The following is a 19,583-nucleotide window of genomic DNA, read 5'->3' as shown; positions in this document are numbered from 1 at the left end:
TATGTCTCATCCGAAGGACGGCGCCTGTTTACAGTATAGTGTCCCCATCACTATACTGGGGCATTAGGACCCACATGGACTGCTGGGTGAGCTCCCCCTGCTGGCCCCACTAACAGCTCTTCCAGCAGCAACCTTAGTTTATCCAGGTACTGACCAGGCTCACACCTGCTTAGCTTCAGTGGGTTGCCAGTTGTGAGTTGCAGAGTGATATGGGTGTTGACAAATGCAGTGTAGAAACCAGAAGATTACTGTTCTATCAATTGCAACAGATGGGAACATCACAGTCTAGCACAAGAATGCTACATTTGATTGTATATACTTATAATATATTGTATATATATAATATTTGTGGTGGAATGGAATGTTATTTCTGTTAAAATACCTTGCATATTAATCCTGTAATATGATATTTTTCTCCACATCTTGATATTTATCATTTTAATGAGAAAATAAAAGGAAGAAACTCAAAACACAACCAAAGTTAGTAATTTAATTTAAGGCCAGACCAGGTCATGGCATCTCAAAACACGATCATACTGGTAAAATTGTATCATTGGAAACTTTATTAAGTTACAAAGGAGTTACAAAGTTTCAGAAAGTAGTAATACAAAAGAAAAGGAATAAAATGTGTCCCATTCAAAATTTATCCAGATACATTTTAAAATGTATGTTTTTCCACTTGCTTAGCCAAGTACACATACAAATACAATTGGTACAAAACAAGGACACAATGTGGTCTCTAATTCAATGAAACACAAACACCAAACAGACAGACAGACTGAATAATGTAGAGACCCACAACAACACTTGTCTAAGTGTACATTATTCAGTCTGTCTGTCTGTTTGGTGTTTGTGTTTCATTGAACCACACATCACTCAACAGTCTCACTCTTTCATTAGGTGTCCTTCCTTTTCTCACATCTGACTGACATATTTCACCCTGTCTGGTGGAAACCAAAAAGCTTTTAGCAGGAAATCTTTAAATAAATGTTACCTATTTATTTCAAATAAAGAGTACCTGATTAAAGGAATTAGTGGTGTGGTTCAAGCTAATGAAAATGTCTCTCTCATCCTAGCGTTAATCCCGCATCAGCAGGGTCTGCTTGTCGGCACGCCCGCCCCCATTTGGTGGTTTGAACCAAATCTTTGAGCTGATGTTGCCATTAAATGCGACCGAGAATACTCCAACCAGCGTCGCTCAGCCTGCCGTCGGAGTGTGGGGGGGGAGGAGGAGAACAAAGTAATGTAGCCAATTCATAGAGGGGGATTATTAGGAGGCATAGGAAATTTGGCCAGGCATCAGGACCCAAATGGACCGCAGGGTGAGCGCCCCCCTGCTGGCCTCACTAACACCTCTTCCAGCAGCAACCTTAGTTTTTCCCAGGAGGTCTCACATCCTGGTACTGACCAGGCTCACACCTGAATAGCTTCAGTGGGCTGTCAATTGTAAGTTGCAGGGTGACATGGCTGCTGGCCAAGCTAATGAAAATGTATTGTGCAATAAAATAAAATAAAAACTTAAATGCAAATAAGTTTTCCATCTGACCATTTAATCAATGATTAATTCAATGCTAAAAAGTAAAAAGATCGAAGAATAACGAATTCATTTGTAGTGCCTTCTTTAGGTGTGTGAGGGAATGAGGGAGAGAGCAATATCTTGAAGGGAAAGTAAACAAAATAAAAGACAGTGTACATTTAAAGGTAATAGTTAGGGTATAAGAAAGGAACTCCAAAGCTGTAAAAATCTGAGATAATAATTCTGGGGGAGGTGTTGACTATAGGAAATAAATTAATTGGATGACTGAAATGGATCATTTCTATTATTTTTCTGTAGGCACGTGTAATAACTTTGACCAAACTGCATACTGTAAGGATTTTTACATACCTTTTTGTCAGTGCAGTCTGTATTGAATTGAAAAAAAGCCCTTTGTAGAACATTCAGAACACACGTTATTAAAAAGATATTGCTGCTCTGGAATCAGTCAAGAGAATAGAAACCAGATATATTCTGGGGCTTAAAGGAATGTCTTATACTGAAAAACTAAAATAGTTTTTTTAGTCTTCAACAGAGAAGGATATGAGGGGACCTGATCCAGGTATTCAAAATCCTCAAAGGCATTAAGAAAGTCAACCCAGTGAACTTCAGAGTTAACAGGGTTATACAGTATGAACTAGAGGTCTCAAGTGGAAGCTATGTGGATGTACATTTGAAACAGAGACAAAGACATATTTCTTTACACACGAAGTTGAAGGAACATGTGACAGGCTAGACAGCCATGTTTTAAAAGCCATAACCCCTTCTTCTTTCAAGAAAAGACAGGATGAGATCCTCAGATTAATTAGCTACTATCTTTCCAATGAACTAGATCTGTAGAATGTTGCTTGTTGATCTCTAAGAAATGTGGCATATCTAGTACTTGGAAAAGACTTTGCACATGTAGCACTGGATATAGCACTTTAAGACTTTACATTTATTTCTTAACAAAGGGATGTCACAGGTGTTTTCAGGTTTATTACTGTAGGGGGAGTTCAGAGTTTTGAACCCTTGGGAAGTTTGTGAATATTATCTCAGGACAGATACGAATGCTCGTGACATAGGGAACAGAACCCGGAAGTCAAAACTGAAAGATCAAAATACTTACAGTACAGGGCCCTTCTTGAACACTGACACACTTGTGCTGGAGAAAACGTATTTCGTAGTGGTAGTCTTCTATTTCAAGACTGTGTTGTTGTTTGTCATAGTTATCACTTTAGTGATAAGGAGGGAAAAATAAGTTTCAGAAGCTAATTACTGAGGCAGGTCACTTAAACTGTTTGGAGAGGAGGGTGAATCTATGCCCATGTGTTTTCCTTTTAAGATAATCTATTTATAACCTTAATATTTGTATTTAATGTTGTAATGATATTAAAAACGTCTGCTTAAAAGCAGGTTCCTAACTAATTTTGTTTTGATATTATTTCTCTCTAGTGATTGAAAAAATCCTTCTACCTGTTCCGTATCTGTAAATGATAAAAAAGAAGTCCTTTACTGTCTGATCTGCTTCAGACTTCTTTTTAATTATTATTTATTTTTTTACAGTCATTAATTTTTATACTATCCCTCACGGTCCTAATTGTGAAAGAATCTATGCTTTCATGTATCAAGAGAAAAAAAAATGCTGAGGAAGGGAGACAGATGATGGATGGATGTCCACACAGGAGGGCTGAAAATATTAACATTATGCTAAGGATGACTAGCTAACAACTGGTGCATTTGCCAATGAACCTGACCTTCTGCAATTAATATTCCAGGTTATGCATGGACTGCTGTGATGATGAGGAAAAAAATATCACAGTATATAGTACTGTATATATAGTTCCATACCATGCTTTTCCAAAGACAATTGGCATGTACATTGCCTTACAAAAGTATTCATCCCTTCCAATTATGTCCCTTTTTGTTGAACTGCAAGTTGGAGAGCACCAGTTCAGGTTGGGGATTGTTTAGTGATTAGTTTACTGAAATTGCACACCATTTTAAAATCTGTAACTAATAGAGACCTGCGATAGGGGGTGGTCAAAGAGGTTATACTGTATGTACTGTAGTAGGCTAGGAAAAGGATTTCCCAACCGCGTGTGCTGAATTTCTTTTTTGGAGTTTATAATGTATATGTATAATGTTCAATTGTGTTACCTTAGCTGTTAGTAATTCACAATCACTCCTGATGTCATTTCCTCTCCTAAAGCACTATAAATAGTGTACAGTATGCAATCCCCTTCTCTCCCTAACATACGTCTTTTTGCACCCCACCTCCTCCCTATCTCCACCTTTGTAGCTACCTCTTGCTCACACCTCACTGTGCACGGCAGTCTTAGTCTTCTTGTCCTATGGCCAGGGGGGTTAGCCCTCACCCAAGTGGGTTATAATAATTATATAATAATTAATGCATTTTTAAACACTCCATAATCCTCTCGTACACTTAATTCCTGGGTGTTGTTATTCCTGGTGAACCTAGCCACTGGAATAAATATTTGAGAGGTAGGGATGGTTTTAGCTCTGTATCTCATCCTACAGAGCTAAAAAATATACTGTGAGTGAGTTTGTCTTTCCTATAAGCAAAGTTCCAGAATCTGGGCTTAATCTTTAGGTACTGAAGGTATTTCTGAGCACTGAAGAGACTGGAAACTGAATGTAGGGCCTGGGTTGTTTACATTTGTTGGAAGATGTATTTCCTTTTAATACCCTCCAGGAAGAGACTGTATCTCTAGGATATTCTATAAGATATAGACAAACAATTCCTGTTGTGTAGCATCAGAGAGAGCAGATTGTTCTGTGGATAGTTTTTGTTTGTATAGAAATCTACATTACATCCCTAAGCACTTGAGTTTCAGTTACTTTGCAGGAATGTTGGTCCATATTTGATCGGAGGGGTGAGAAGACTAGTTGACTGTAGATGGCCTGAACTCAGGGACAATACATAATTAATAATAATAGTAAATGTATAAGTTTAAATGTATATGTTTAAGTGTCATAAAAGCATAACACTTGCTTAAAACATTGTGCCAAAGAAATAAAGAAACTGCATGATTCGCTTGGTTGGTTTTAATTCCTGACTATGTGGTGTCTTTTATCAAGTAATTTAATTTGATGTCAGAACTTTTAGTTTTTTACACTTTTACTGTTTAAAAATCCCCTACATTATTATTCTCAAAATATAATTCTCAAATAAGTCAAGTGTTTAATATTAATAAGTATGGATGGCAAAATATGAGCTGCTGGAGTGATTCCAGCCTATATAGGACAATCTTAAACCGTGCACTGGTAAACAGTGTTAATCCATATTCTTCACTTTAAATATTTTTTTTAATTGTAACTTGGAAGAAATTGGCAGTATTTATACACTCTCAAATATGTTATTTTGAATTGACATTTGTTTAATCCACATATATGAAATCCCCATGATCAGACTTCTGGTTATTAAAATTAAGGGAACAATTTTAAGGATTCACTTAAGTTATTAAAATATTTTAACTTTTTTTGCAAACACATAGTCAGTCACCATAGCATTAAGAATAGATAAGACTAAATTAAGATTATTTTATCATTGCCTTATGAATTATTTAATTCTAAAATCCCTACATTGAAGACATTAAAAGAAAATATAGTGCAATAATTTGATTTGATCATAATTGCAAATTAGTAAAGTGTATGTAGAAAGCATGTATTTTTATTGATAGTAATACAACTCTTTGATGATCAGTTGTTACAGTTGTGCATTTTTGTTGCTAAAATGTTAAGGTGTTTGTTGATGGTAGAGAAGGAGTCTTTCTAATATCACAGTGGAATCTTATAATGACCTTATTCCCACCACAAAATATCCATATAACTGAGGAGTTTATAGTTTGCTTTCTCACGACCTCCAGAATTAAGAAAAACATTTGCTTTGTCTAAAATTTTAACAAGCAGACTCAAGTCATCATAATCCAAATTGACAATGGTTTTCAAGTATGTAATTTGAGTGTGTGTCGAAAGATATACATTGTTTGCTAAGCGAGATTGTTAGGATCCAGATGGAGAATGTCTCACCTTATTTGAATGTTTGTTGTGTATCCAGACCATCAAAGCTCCATATGTGAATTGTAATGCCTAACTTTTCATTTGTAATTTGGTGTTCTATTTCTCTGTGTTCTCAAATAGGATGTGGTTCTTTGAACTCTATATGATCTTACCCTCACCATTACTTTAAATTTGAGAAGTCAAGTTACAAGTAGGCCTGTTCCGTTTCAACATTTTCTTACCAACGCACACAAATCAATGTAACAAAGAAAACATTTGCAAACTTTTTAAGTTATTTTTCTCTTGCTGTTCTTTTGTATTTTGTTGGTTTAATAGCAGACCTACCTTGAATCAAAGTAGTAGAATTGGGAGAGGTGTGATTTTGTAGACTTTTTATAGCCTCTATTGCATTAATACAAAATTATTAAAGGCAAATTTGTTACAAAATCTAGACATCCATTGTATGAATATATTTAATCTGCACATGTATTGGTTTTTAAAACTTTGTGTCTTTGAAAGTCATTAACAAATTGAATTAGATTATGAATTGTTACATGATCAGATGTGATGTGTGATCTTAGTTAGCAAGTTTAAATGAGCTAATAACATTACTCCTTTACAGTAAAAAGCTAGTTTTATCATGGTATTTTTGTGCTAAAATATTGATCCTGAAAAGCAGCTAGTCTATGTTAAAGGCAAAATGAATTGTTATTACTGTATTGTAGTTTAAGGATGATTTTTACTTTTTTCCCCTTTCCCAGTGCCCTGGTGTCTTTAACTCACCATACAGACCTTTCCCAGATGAAATGGAACTGAAACTGCAGATGGAACTGAAACCACAGAGCATGAGACCTCTGAGCCTTAAGACGTCGTTCCACAGAAAAGAGACCAGCAAGGGGCTTGTGAACATGAATGTACCAGGATCTCCTTTAACCCTCACAATGGCACAGCCTTTGCCTCCCATCCCCAAGAAGAAACCACAGGTGAGAAAGATCAAACTTATAAAATTAATCTGGGGTTTGGAATTTTATTACAAAACTGGTAACTAAAAATCATTCGTTCTTCATTCTGTAGGTAATGATAAACAGCTGAAGCAGATGAATGAGGAAATTCAATTTTACACTTAATTGTATAGCCATATACATGAAATGAGCAAATTATAATGTAAAATACTATAAGAACATGAGAAAGGATAAAAATGAAAGAAATCCATTCAGATAATCTTCCTTTTCATATGCCATTAGCTAATTGATTATCCAGCCATTCCTTGAAAGAAGACAAAGCATCAGCTTTAACAACATGACTGAGCACCATGTACTGTACTCCCACTACACTTTGTTTTAAACTAACACTTCTCTTGTTAGTTTTAAGCTCACCTTCCCTTTCCTTTAGTATCTACTTGTGTCCTCTGTTTCATAATGTACTGTTTAATCTGAAGAAATCCATAGAACAAACTTTGTTCTAAACCAGCTTTTGAGGATTTTGAATCTAATCTGCTCTTCTCTGTTCTTTTAGTGAAGGAGATTCTCAGTTAACAACTATAACATAAATCCCTATATTTTAATTCTAGACATTTAACCACATAGCCAAACCATTCTGTTTGTCATTTTTATTGTTCCGCAACTTTGCCTGGAAGATTATGTCCTTACATACCTGAGTCTTTCTCATGAATAGCCTCTTCAAGTTCAACGTGTCACGTTGTAAATTTAAAGTTTTCTTTTGCTGTTCTCCATACAGGCAACACCCTACAATTGTTTGAATTAAGAGTTTTCTACCTGATATTTGATATTTCTCAAATTTCTTTTGCCGATTATACAGTTTTGATAATGTTTTTCCTTTGGTGTCATCTGCAAACTTATTTTGCTAACCATAGCAGAATCTTTGAAAAAAACATTAGGAAGAGCAGTGGTCCTAATACAGATTTCTGAGGTACACTGTTAATTACATCACCCTGATTTGTGCATTTAGCCCTTAGCTGTCCAATAACCTGAGGGCAATTCAAGAACAGTATGTTACCTTAAATGAATATTCCCTGCAATGTGAGAATTAATCTTTGAGAAGAAGAACACCCTTATTTCAGTGAATCTATCAAGTTAGTTAAGCAAGAGCAATTCTAAATCCATTCATGACTATCCTTTAGAATCTTGTTGCTATAAAGATGATCCTCTAGTTAAGTTATAATTACTTCTCCCATAACCTAGAATGTAATAGAAGTAACACTTATTGGTTTATAATTACTTGGTTTGGTTTTCTCACCCTTTTTATGGATGAGTGCTACATTAGCAATTTTCCAGTCAGTGGGTGTTAATCCTATCTTGAGAGGAGTTTTGTTAATGGTCTATGAATAGCATCTCGTGTTTCCTTAAGTACAATTGGTTCCCATCTGGCTCTGGAGATGTATCTATCATGTATGCTTCTAGTGCCTGTAATCTGCTGTTTCTTCTATGCTTATTTTGTTTGACATTTAAGTTTGTATTTTCTCATCCTGTCTGTTACTTCATTGGTAAACATTTTTATTTCTCTACAACCACTTTTGGAACTGTGATCATTGGTAGAGGAGAATTCAGATGTTGTAATTATTATGTTGGGCCAATAAACATGATAGCCACAATCAACCAATCAAAAGCTTACTTTTTAAAAGATGATACAGTACATTAATGGAAGATGCCTATATCCAAGAACATATGTAAATATGTTATTGGACACCCTGAACAAGAAAATGCTCTTGTATACCTGTCTATGTATATACTTTATATTCAAGCTGTGTACAGTAACTTCAAAAGTTGGTAAAGGCTTATGCTTTAAGAAGAATCCTACTATTGGTATGATAAATTTAACTTTGTATGATTTTTGGAAAAACTGGTACTATAAGTCACATGATGAATGATAACTCCTTTGGAACCCCTTATTTGCGTGAATACTGGAGTGCATTACCTTTATTCTGATTTTGCGATCTCTTCTCTATGTGAAAGAGGTCACACAATTTGGTGGCTGTAGTGAGTTTTTTAAAAGTGTACCAATGTTTTCTTTTGCATTTGATATTATCTTACTCCTGCAGAACATGCTGCTTGCTACTGTTATGATCATTAATAATTATAATTGATAAAAAACATTAAAAATATTATTTTATAGAGACACATACTGTATACATACAGTACATACTAGAGACTGTATACATACAGTCCAATTAAGAAAATGTTTGTATGTCTTAAACTTAAGTCTTGTTGTGCTGTGATAGATTGAACTACATTATGAATTAAATAAAAGAATGTTGAGAGTTAATATAAAGATCAAGACAAGCATTTTAGAAAAGTTTTATAAATTTCATAGCAAGTATATTTTATATTTCTAACCTGAAAAACAAAACTGTTTACCCATAAAGGATAGCCGTTATTTAATTAGTCATATAAACATTATCAAAATTAAATTCAAACATCTGAAACTTTTTGTTTTAATAATTTAATGCATATTTATTCTTTGTTGCCTTTCTAAAAAGATTCTATAATTCCATTAAAATATCACCAAGTACCATGAAATGTATTGGTAAGACAGGTTTAATATGCAATTTTATATTCTTTAGGGAAGTACAATATAGTTAAACAGTCTTCCAATCACATTTAACAATTGTTGGAACATATAGATGCCCAGCTAGCTTGAGAAATGTGTCTATCAACATTACGCTCAGACGTTTATTAAATGCATGTCATTAAACAGCTCTTAGCAAGGGAATACCACAGCTTTTAAAATAGCCTTAATAAAAAATTCTTTAAGTACCTTCAAATCTAGCATGTCATCTTGTCCAGCTGTGAAAAGTATTTGATGATACGTATTTGCCATTTGTGTTATTTACGGTCCATGACTTTTATGGTAACTGGTTCCTATTATTGGTTTCTATTAATGTAAAACATAAGTGAGCAGAAATGAGGCGTGAATCATTTCTTTTTATTAGAGCCACTGTCTTCACTCAGGCTGGCTGAGGCTCCAGCTGTGCCTTGTTAGTAGGAACTCATTAAAAAAGGAGATCTTTCAGAGTATGCGCTTTGCATGGAATGGCATTATCTCTTTACATTTTACAATCACAAAAGGCAGGGTTTCATTTTCTCACCTGCTAACAGTTCCAGCAAGATCTCCTTAATGCCAGTCTGCTATTTGATAACTATCTCATTGTGATAGATGGATTATATCTTTCCTATAGAAAGCAATGAGTTTGGAGACAGTGGGAGCTGAACCGTTGTTGATAGTATCAAAGATGATACCCAACTCACCTGCATGAATTAACTACAACGACACTCAGCACCTGAAGGTCAAACTGAAAGCGAACTGAAACAAAGAGTGTATTTTTATCTGTGTAGTCAAATGGCATAAAAAATGTGAGACCTTTAATCTTAAATCTTTGAGGATGTATATTTTTATTTACTGTAGGTATTTAACTGTATCCTAGTACTGTATACATAATGTGATTCTAATAATTTAAATTTGATAGTAAATTGTCTATGTTATCAACAGGATACCTTCCAAACACTCTCCTGCATCACTGATTTTGAGTTTGTTACGCAAATCTTTTTTATTTGCTTGGTCATCACTGGAGAGATTTAATCCTTACTTGTTTCAGACACAAATGGTCCCACCTCTCTAACTAAAGCTCATTTCTTCATTATGCCTCATGAATTTCCCAGTGGAAGTCAATCAGTATAACCCCAACATGAACATATACAGTACATAAATATGCATAGATCAAAGTACATGTAAATTTGATCTCATTCAATATTTCATCATATTTTAAATACATTTTAATACTTTATCATTTGACAGATTTAATGTGGTGGTCAGATAGGGTCCAAAATGGTAAAATAAAAATTAGACCTCTAAATAAAATATTGACTTCATCATTTTAAAAATACTGTATCATTGTTGCTGGGTTTTTACCCATTTTTGCTTTTACTACTAATCTTGCAGATTCAGGTTAGTGGTCAAGAATTTTAATTAAAATGCCACATATGTCTGTGAATCTTTGTCATATAAAAGTATATTTAGAGAATACAAAGGTTAGTGCTTTAAAGAAGAATTTTCCAAATTTTCTGCAAAACTGTCAATCAGATGAAATCAATCTATTTTTTACTTAAATATTAGATTTGATGAGTGACAATGCGAAGACAAAAAGAAGGAAATGTTGTGTAAGGAAATGAGTAGTTGTTTTTTGTTATGTCTGGAAGTGAAACTGAAAATGTTATTCTTGCCCTTAATTGGCACAGTTGAGCACACATGGAACATAATATTCCATTTCAAACAAGAAAAACAGGATACTGAGGCATTTACCCATGTTTTCATCAATCAATCAATCAAGGTTTATTTATCAATACACGAACAGAACGACATACAACGGTGTTGTCAGCAATGAAATGCTTTATCGACAAGCTTGATAGGAGGGGTAGAAGAGTAGAAGGACAGATGTTTACAGGGATTAGGTTAAGATTGCGATACAATAAACTATACAATGGCTATTTACAATACAATTACAATTGATTGATGTACTGTACGTTTCCCTATTCGGTATGTCTACACTAGAATACGTCATCTTGAACTTTTCTAATTAATATATTTAGATGTATAAGCTTTATTGCTGCAATGTCAACACAATTCAAAATGTATTTTTTTGTAATCAATTCATTTTACTCATGCGCTTCATCTACAGTTTGAAATACAGGTCAAAATGTTTTACAGTTGTGTGAATAACTTTCTCTGACTAGCTCTTGGAACATATCAGGGAGAGCTAGGGCTATCACCATTGTAGCCATCCTAACAACACATGAGATTTCCCACAATCTCCTGATACATATAAGATAAAAGGATAATTAGAGATTAAACTATTTTTCAGGTACAAACTTTGTCATTTATTTTACTTTTTATTCTCAGCAAAAACATTATTTTACTTATATAGCTGAAATTACTTGTTGCTACAATACTAATTTAATCAAAATGGTAATGTCCCATATTTTAGAATTTTAGACCAAATAGGGTCTTTAGATGTCTTATAAAATTTCTATAAGAACATTTCTTAAAGTGGAATATAGATGTGCCTGAAGAAGAATGTTTCTTTGTCATGGCATGAATCATCGAGGGAACATTTTCTGAACACCAGTATGTAGGAACAGTTCTTTGTATAGTGTATACTAGGCTTTAGAGCTTGTTTGAAGTTTTTAATTGGTTCTTCTTGGAATAGCATGTCACAAAGTATTGACATCTCACATCAGATGGGGATGTTTTGCCACAAAAACAGACTAGAGTGTTTTTTGGGTAAGCAGACATACAGTTAAAATCATTCAATTCATTTCTCGGGTGAGTTGTGATGGAACAATTTGTTTTCTTAATCTTGGTAAAAATTGATTTCTTGTTTGAAGTTAAGGGAAATAAGAGCTTTTCAGTTATTTTTTTTCATGCTTTAAAGGATATCTTTGAACTTTAGTCACACATAAATGTGATGAATTCCAAACTTACATACTGTTACATATTCTTATGCCATTGCATGATGATGGCAGGGGTGGCCCTGCAGGTGCTTCAGACCTAACAGCAAGGGCATCACAGTCCAGCAGTAGTGGTCCGTGAACTTCATAAGGGACTCTTCTTCATGGGGACAAGAGCAAGGAACAGAGAACCAGGGACAAGACCGGACAGAAAAGACAGGAAGACCGGCAGGCTGAAGCAGAGTCCAGTGTGAAATATCAGGCCAGAGGCTGGAGTGCAAAACTGGCAGGACAAGGGACTGGAGTGCAGGAAGTGGGCAACCCCCAAAGCTGACAACTGTGCAAAGCTCCCAGCTGCAGGGCTGAGATGTCAGGCCCCCGTGAGAACTGCCAGCTCACACAGCAGGGGCGGATATAACACAGAAAGAACGCAGTACGATGCTGACACCAGGGAACCAGAAGCACCTCACATGCACTGCAGGACAATTCCTGTGCGATGTGAGTGCCAGGGAAACATACTGTAAGTGTGCGCAATTACAACAGGCAGCTGCCACACCAAGCCTACAGCTCCACGTGGCACTGCTAGCAGCCAAAAAGCTGGCCGCCCAAAGCACACAGCAAATTGAAGCAGTGGATGTAACGAACAGTTCTTTCCGGACCCTATGTGGACGACACAATCCGAAGAAGTGGGGAAACACTAGGAAAACGTCATGCAGAAATACGGGGCTGAAAACAGGGGGGCGTGTCCAAAGTGCGCTGGTGCACGGGGAAGGTGTGGCCGAGGCAAACAATCTAAAAGTAATCCATAGAGTGAATCCAAAAACACAAGAAAGTCCATAGCCAGGTGATCCATCCAAACAAGGAATTAAAACCATGAACCAGGTCGGAACTGGAGGACAGGGAACGGGAACAGAGATTAAAACCTTAACGGGACCAGGCGCTTCCAGGTCCCGGACTCGCATGGTGCGGAAACCAGATGCAGAGCCAGGATGAGCGTCAGCGCCTGGCTTTTAAGGTGGGCTGGGAAAAGGGATCAGGTGCACAGAATTAAGTCTAAAGTGAAAGGGCTGGAGCACCCTTAAGGAGGGGGGACTATAATCGTGACAGTACGCCCCTCCTTTTCAGGGCGGCTCCGAAGCCCTAAGAAAAAAAAGGGGAGAAAAAAAAAACAATGGAATCCAGGTTGCCAGGGTGCCGTCCGCGGGGTCCAGGTGTTGGCTCTGCATTCTGTAACGAATAGTTCTTTCCGGACCCTATGCGGACGACACAATCTGAAGAAGTGGGGAAACACTAGGAAAACGTCATGCAGGAATACGGGGCTGAAAACAGGGGGGCGTGTCCAAAGTGCGCTGGTGCACGGGGAAGGTGTGGCCGAGGCAAACAATCCAAAAGTAATCCATAGAGGGAATCCAAAAACACAAGAAAGTCCATAGCCAGGTGATCCATCCAAACAAGGAATTAAAACCATGAACCGGGTCGGAACCGGCGGACAGGGAACGGGAACAGAGTTTAAAACCTTAACGGGACCAGGCGCTTCCAGGTCCCGGACTCGCACGGTGCGGAAACCAGATGCAGAGCCAGGATGAGCGTCAGCGCCTGGCTTTTAAGGTGGGCTGGGAAAAGGGATCAGGTGCACAGAATTAAGTCTAAAGTGAAAGGGCTGGAGCACCCTTAAGGAGGGGGGACTATAATCGTGACAGTACGCCCCTCCTTTTCAGGGCGGCTCCGAAGCCCTGAGAAAAAAAAGGGGAGAAAAAAAAAAACGATGGAATCCAGGCTGCCAGGGTGCCGTCTGCGGGGTCCAGGTGTTGGCTCTGCATTCTGTAACGAACAGTTCTTTCCGGACCCTATGCGGACGACACAATCTGAAGAAGTGGGGAAACACTAGGAAAACGTCATGCAGGAATACGGGGCTGAAAACAGGGGGGCGTGTCCAAAGTGCGCTGGTGCACGGGGAAGGTGTGGCCGAGGCAAACAATCCAAAAGTAATCCATAGAGGGAATCCAAAAACACAAGAAAGTCCATAGCCAGGTGATCCATCCAAACAAGGAATTAAAACCATGAACCGGGTCGGAACCGGCGGACAGGGAACGGGAACAGAGTTTAAAACCTTAACGGGACCAGGCGCTTCCAGGTCCCGGACTCGCACGGTGCGGAAACCAGATGCAGAGCCAGGATGAGCGTCAGCGCCTGGCTTTTAAGGTGGGCTGGGAAAAGGGATCAGGTGCACAGAATTAAGTCTTAACTGAAAGGGCTGGAGCACCCTTAAGGTGGGGGGACTATAATCGTGACAGTGGAGAAGAGCACCGCAGAGGACAGGTTCCTCAGGGGGAGATCGGGTGGGTCAGGACACAGGCAGGCAACAAGGAAAGTCCAGGCAGACCGGGAAGCAGGAGCTGTTGGAGAGTGGGACAAAGTTAGGGAGAAGGCTGGGGGTTTGAAGGTGCAGGGTAGGACAGGAACTGAAACGTAATGCCAGATTGCAGAGTAGAAGCCGGATAAGACATAAAGAACCCACAGCACCTAATGCACACTGATTTCTCATTGTTTTCAGGTGTTACAGGTAAATTGTCTCCTCAGCAACCACTGCAGGGCAGGCAGGAGATGGGAGGAGTGGCTTACAGTCACTACAGTAGCACACACCCCTCAGCTTCACTGCGGGGCAGTCATGATACTTATCAGCGCCTTACTTTGGAATCCCTTGGGACTAGAAATGGCCTCCACATGGTGAACAGATTGGACCTTACTGTCCATTGTTTTCTGGTTTAGTCTAGGTTTAGCTGACCGTGTGCACATGTGCAGTATTTCTCAGGTGTCAGCATATAATTGATTGAATGCCAGTAGGGTTAGGTTTGTTCTCAGTAGGTCAGCTATTCAAGATGATTAGCAAATAGTGATCTCTTATATTGTACCTTTTATTTTAGACAACATTTCAAGGATTATCATAACATGATTATTTGCACTGAGCATGCAGTAACTCTCATGCACTATCACGATCACAATCCCTCCTCTTAAGGGCACTTTGGCCCTTTCGTATTTTAGTTGATTACGTGCACCTGTCCCCTGTTCTGTCTCCTTATTTAAGCCTGGCACTCTTGCTATTCCTGGCTCAGCACTGGGAGATGGACGCCCGGAAGCCAGCGGGTCCAGGGGAGACTCCAACAGCATAGGTTTCATCACTGCATCCTGACCATCTGAGTCCGGGGCTCAGAGCGCCTGCCATCGTTACCTTAGTTTTATTCCCTGTTCCTGTTCTGGATCCGGATTTTACCTGTGTTTGTTTCGTCTTGGTTGGATCCCCCGTTTTGGACTTTGGATTGCGCCGGATTCCCCCATTTTGGACTGCCTGAACTTGTTTGCCATCGCCACGCCCCCCGAGCACTGGATCACTGTAGTCACACCCCCCTGTCTGTCAACCTGTCCTGATCCTCTTCGCCTCCCACCCCCCCTCCCATGTCCTTCTCCTCTTACTTCCGGAATATGCCGTCTGCACAGGTCCTGGACGAACTATGCTTCATGGGAGCCTGGACCGACTCCCGTTATAACAGTCATGCAGGAATATGAATAAAGATACTATATTTGGTTAAATAAATTGGTATTATATATACCTAAAACTTTAGTGACAGTGAAGTAATAATGTAATCACATAACAAAATTAGATATGGCATTACTTTCTTGACAATGGTTAGTTATTTGCAGAAAAGGTTAATGAAAACAATTTAAATATCCATCTTCAGTTCATGTTACTTTTGATGTTCTAAAATGTAGAGGTTCACTTTATAAAATATCAAAGCTTTATACTCTGGATTTTATCCTGAAGCTGACACACCAAACGTATATATAGCCACCTGAAAGTATTTTAAAAATAATGCTGAAAACCTTTTCAATGTGAGCAGACATAAATGAGTGGGCTTAGTTTGAACTGTGTGTGAGGAGTATAAAGTGATGAAAGCTGATAAAATTGTATACCCTTTGGTACTGTTCTAAATAGGTTGTAAAATGATGTAGCAAAGGGTTTCCTTCTCCAATACTTATAAATAAATAAATGGAGGGAACGTCCCCTGTTGGTTAGAGACTATATAAATTTATATATATGGCAGCATTGATTTACAGGTGAAGAATTCAGCTTCCAAATGTAAGAGTTTCCTCAATGCCCATCTATCAAGCAAATGTTATCAACCCATCATGCTATTTGCAACGGTGCATCAGGAGGAATTGCTTTTATTAATAATTTAAAGAAAATAGGAGTTTGTGGAGCTTTCAGCAGCCTCATGGGCTTCTGGTGTTATCAATAATGTGTCAGGAAGACCCACAATAAAACATTTACCTTATCCTGTACCTGTCAGGGGCCCTTCCGCGATCCTGCTGAAGTATTGCAGCAGCGCTTCAAGCCTCTGGAGCCAACCTTGCGCGTGGCCACATCAATCACGTCAGTGGAGGAGGCCAGAAAAGAGCTGAGACAGGAGGAGTGGAGGAACCGGTTGAATGACGAGCCGTAAGTTTTGGCCTTTTAGGTTGCACTCCCACTGCAGCTGTTTTTTTTTGTTTGCTTTTTAGCAGACACTTTTCCAAAGATTTGTATTTCCAAAGCTTATTTTTTTTCAGAAACAGGGAAATCTACTCTTACTGTCTGATTAGATGAGCATTTTAATACAGTTTTTATTTGGGATTGCTCCCCACACATGTCTGCAACATTAAAAGTCACATAAAGGCCAGAGCCAAATTTATTTGATTATAAACTTCTTTATAAATGATAAAAGCTAATTAAGGAAGGTACATCTGCTATTATTTGGATATGAAACAGATGGGGCATTATAGTCCTTAAATCAAGAATGCTTTCTGAGGAAATATTTTAAATTATGTTTCCTCAAGGATATAATACTTTTGTTCATTTGGAAATGTTGGTATTTCATCTAAATATATTTTCAAAGACTGATTTATTTTTTTTCAGTAACATGGGGGAAATTATCATTATGTTGTAAAATCAATCAACTGGATATGGCAAGGCCATATGGCCTCATATATTTTTATTTTATGAGGATTTAGTCTTTTGCAAAGGACAACGTCTTATATATTTCTACATTTACTACTGTTCAAAAGTCATTTTTACTTATTATATTTGTTTAACTTAATATTTGTTCTTTTTTATATAGAAACACTTTTACGGTGATAATCTGCTGAAATTTTAGCCATTTTGTTTTAAGATACAATCTCTATATTGTAGTTCAAAAAGTAGAATTTTAGTTTAATGGAGGTACAGAAAACAAACATATTGATAAAATCCATCAATTTGTAATCCTCTTAACCATAGGGCTGCTGGAGCCTAACCTGGCAAGATATTGGCACAAGGGAGGATACACCCTAGATGGGATGCCAGTCCATTACAGGGCAGACACTAACACAAACATGCACACCACTCACACCAGGGCCAATTTTCCCATAAGACAATTAACCTACTAGTAAGTCAATGCACTGGGAGGAAATTGGAGTAACCAGAGGAAACCATGTAAAAACATTGAGAACATACAAACTCCATGCAGATACCTCCCCAGGAATTCAACCCGGAGCCTCAGTGCTGTGAGGCAGCAATACTACACACTGCACCACTGTGCCACCCATTTATGAAATCTAATTTAACAATTAGGTTAAATTGGGAAATGTGATGGGCTAGCTACTGCACTACTTCAAATCGGCTGCTCTTGTACATTTTACATTAGTTGTAGTCATCAGATTTTTAAAGATTCTGATCAGTGTGAATTAAATATTGCTAAGTGAGAAATGTTGTCACTTTGTCGGTTTCACGTTTTTTTCAGCTTCACAACCAAGCTTCGAAATTGTATTAATAATGGTCAAAGTTGTTATAATAGAAGAAAACACTCGATTTTGTTATCAAGGTTGTGTACACAATTGGTAGAGACCTACCCAAAAATACTTATATAATTGCTGCCAAAGTGGCTTCCAATATTGAGCTCAGAGGTCTGAATATTTATGTTTTAATATTTTATTAAGGTTTTGTTGACATTCACTGTAACTTGTACTACCATTAGAAGCCTTTAACTTGAACATTCGAGATTTGAATAAAATATTACTTTTGTGTAAGTAAAAGTTAGTGTTATTAAAATCACAAAATGTGATTTTTGGACCAAATGTGATTTAGACCACAGTCACAGTCTAGATACATTTTCAAGGCACTTAATACTTTTAGAAGGATATCGTGTACTGAATATCAATTCACTGTTTTTTTACAATCCTAGAAAGTAAGTAAAACCCCCTGCAGTAAGCAAACTTCTAATTCAGCTTCCTGTTTAAAGTAATTTTGAATTGCAACATTGCAATCACTAGAGAGTTATATTTGTTTCAATTACTGCTGACTTTGATTTTACATATGACTTGGGTTTGACTATATAGACACTATGTATATATATAATTCTAAATCTATGTGCAACAGATTTAGAATTTTGTTTAGTTTTTTTTTCTTTCAATCACTGTGAAACAATCAGAACTAATTAATATGCACATACAGTATGGATTCAATGCCTGAGAAGCTGTTTTCTAAGTACAGAAAGTAATTTTAGATTAACTCAAATGTCAAAAGGCATTTTGTTTAAAAAATGAGATAAATAAACAAAAGTTTGATTATAGTTGGTTAGCAGTATTTTAAAAAATAATCTAAAGAAATATTTTTTTATAACTTCCATAGAGCAAGAGAAGGGAAGATATATGCTGTGACTAAGCTAAGGAATAAAGAAAATAACTCTTTAAAGTGAAATTTGTAATAAAACATTAAACATTAGCAACTTCAATTTAAAAAAAAAATCTTGACTAAAATATAATTATAAGAGGATTATCATAATAACATTTTTAGACTATTTTTTAACAGTCCCATCTCTGTTTAAAATCCTTCAATTTATTTTAATTACTAGCACAGTGTGCAATATTTATTAAGCAGCTCAGCCTTTTTTCAACTTAAAACACTAAATTAGCTAACCCCATTAACACGGAGTACTCTAAACAAGCTGTAATAGGAGAGGTAGTTACTGTGCAAATCGTATTATACATTTCGGTGCTCCAGGGCACGTTTAAGCATGATTAGCCCCTTTTGATCCAGCATTCATCGCCTTCTTTCAGCTAATTTCCAGTGGAAATTTTCAAAGAGGTACCTAAATTTGCCTTTTTTTCTTTCTCCGGCTTAATTTTTCCTTAATGAAGTCCAAGCACTCCATAACGCCTTTTGATGCAGATAATATTTTTGTGGATAATTATGATTTAAAATGGGGAAGACTTTTTTTTTCCCTGGCTGTAACTTAAGAAGTGTCGCAGCAGACGTTCAGCGCACGGCGCAATACTGCAAATGTCTGAAAGAGTTTATGTGGAATACAAATGGAGATATCAATTGAACACAGTGTTTTCAGTTATATTAAGCAATTAGTATACTGCAATTTGTGTTTTTTTAATCTAGTTGAACTGAGCAGTGTGGTTTAATTTAGGCCTGAATGCCTCTTTGCCTCTTCAAAGTCTAAAGATATCTATCCCGGACTAATGTGTGCTAATCCAGCATTATTTAAGTTAGTAATATTTTGTCCCAA

General features: G+C 37.2%; 1 protein-coding gene across 1 annotated transcript in view; it reads left to right on the top strand.

The window, feature by feature from the left end:
• Nucleotides 1-19,583, top strand: part of spata17 (spermatogenesis associated 17) — an 80,528-nt gene that overhangs the window by 36,079 nt on the left and 24,866 nt on the right. Inside the window, exons 7-8 of the mRNA XM_088624744.1 lie at nucleotides 6,298-6,519; nucleotides 16,344-16,492. Coding sequence (XP_088480870.1) covers nucleotides 6,298-6,519; nucleotides 16,344-16,492 — 371 coding nt within the window. The remainder of the gene's footprint in view (nucleotides 1-6,297; nucleotides 6,520-16,343; nucleotides 16,493-19,583) is intronic.

Source organism: Lepisosteus platostomus, chromosome 3 (assembly GCF_059453375.1).
Source record: "Lepisosteus platostomus isolate fLepPlt1 chromosome 3, fLepPlt1.hap1, whole genome shotgun sequence".
Taxonomy (NCBI): Eukaryota; Metazoa; Chordata; class Actinopteri; order Semionotiformes; family Lepisosteidae; genus Lepisosteus; species Lepisosteus platostomus.
The sequence above is the reverse complement of the archived record's forward strand: the minus strand, read 5'-3'. Positions and strand labels throughout refer to the sequence as shown.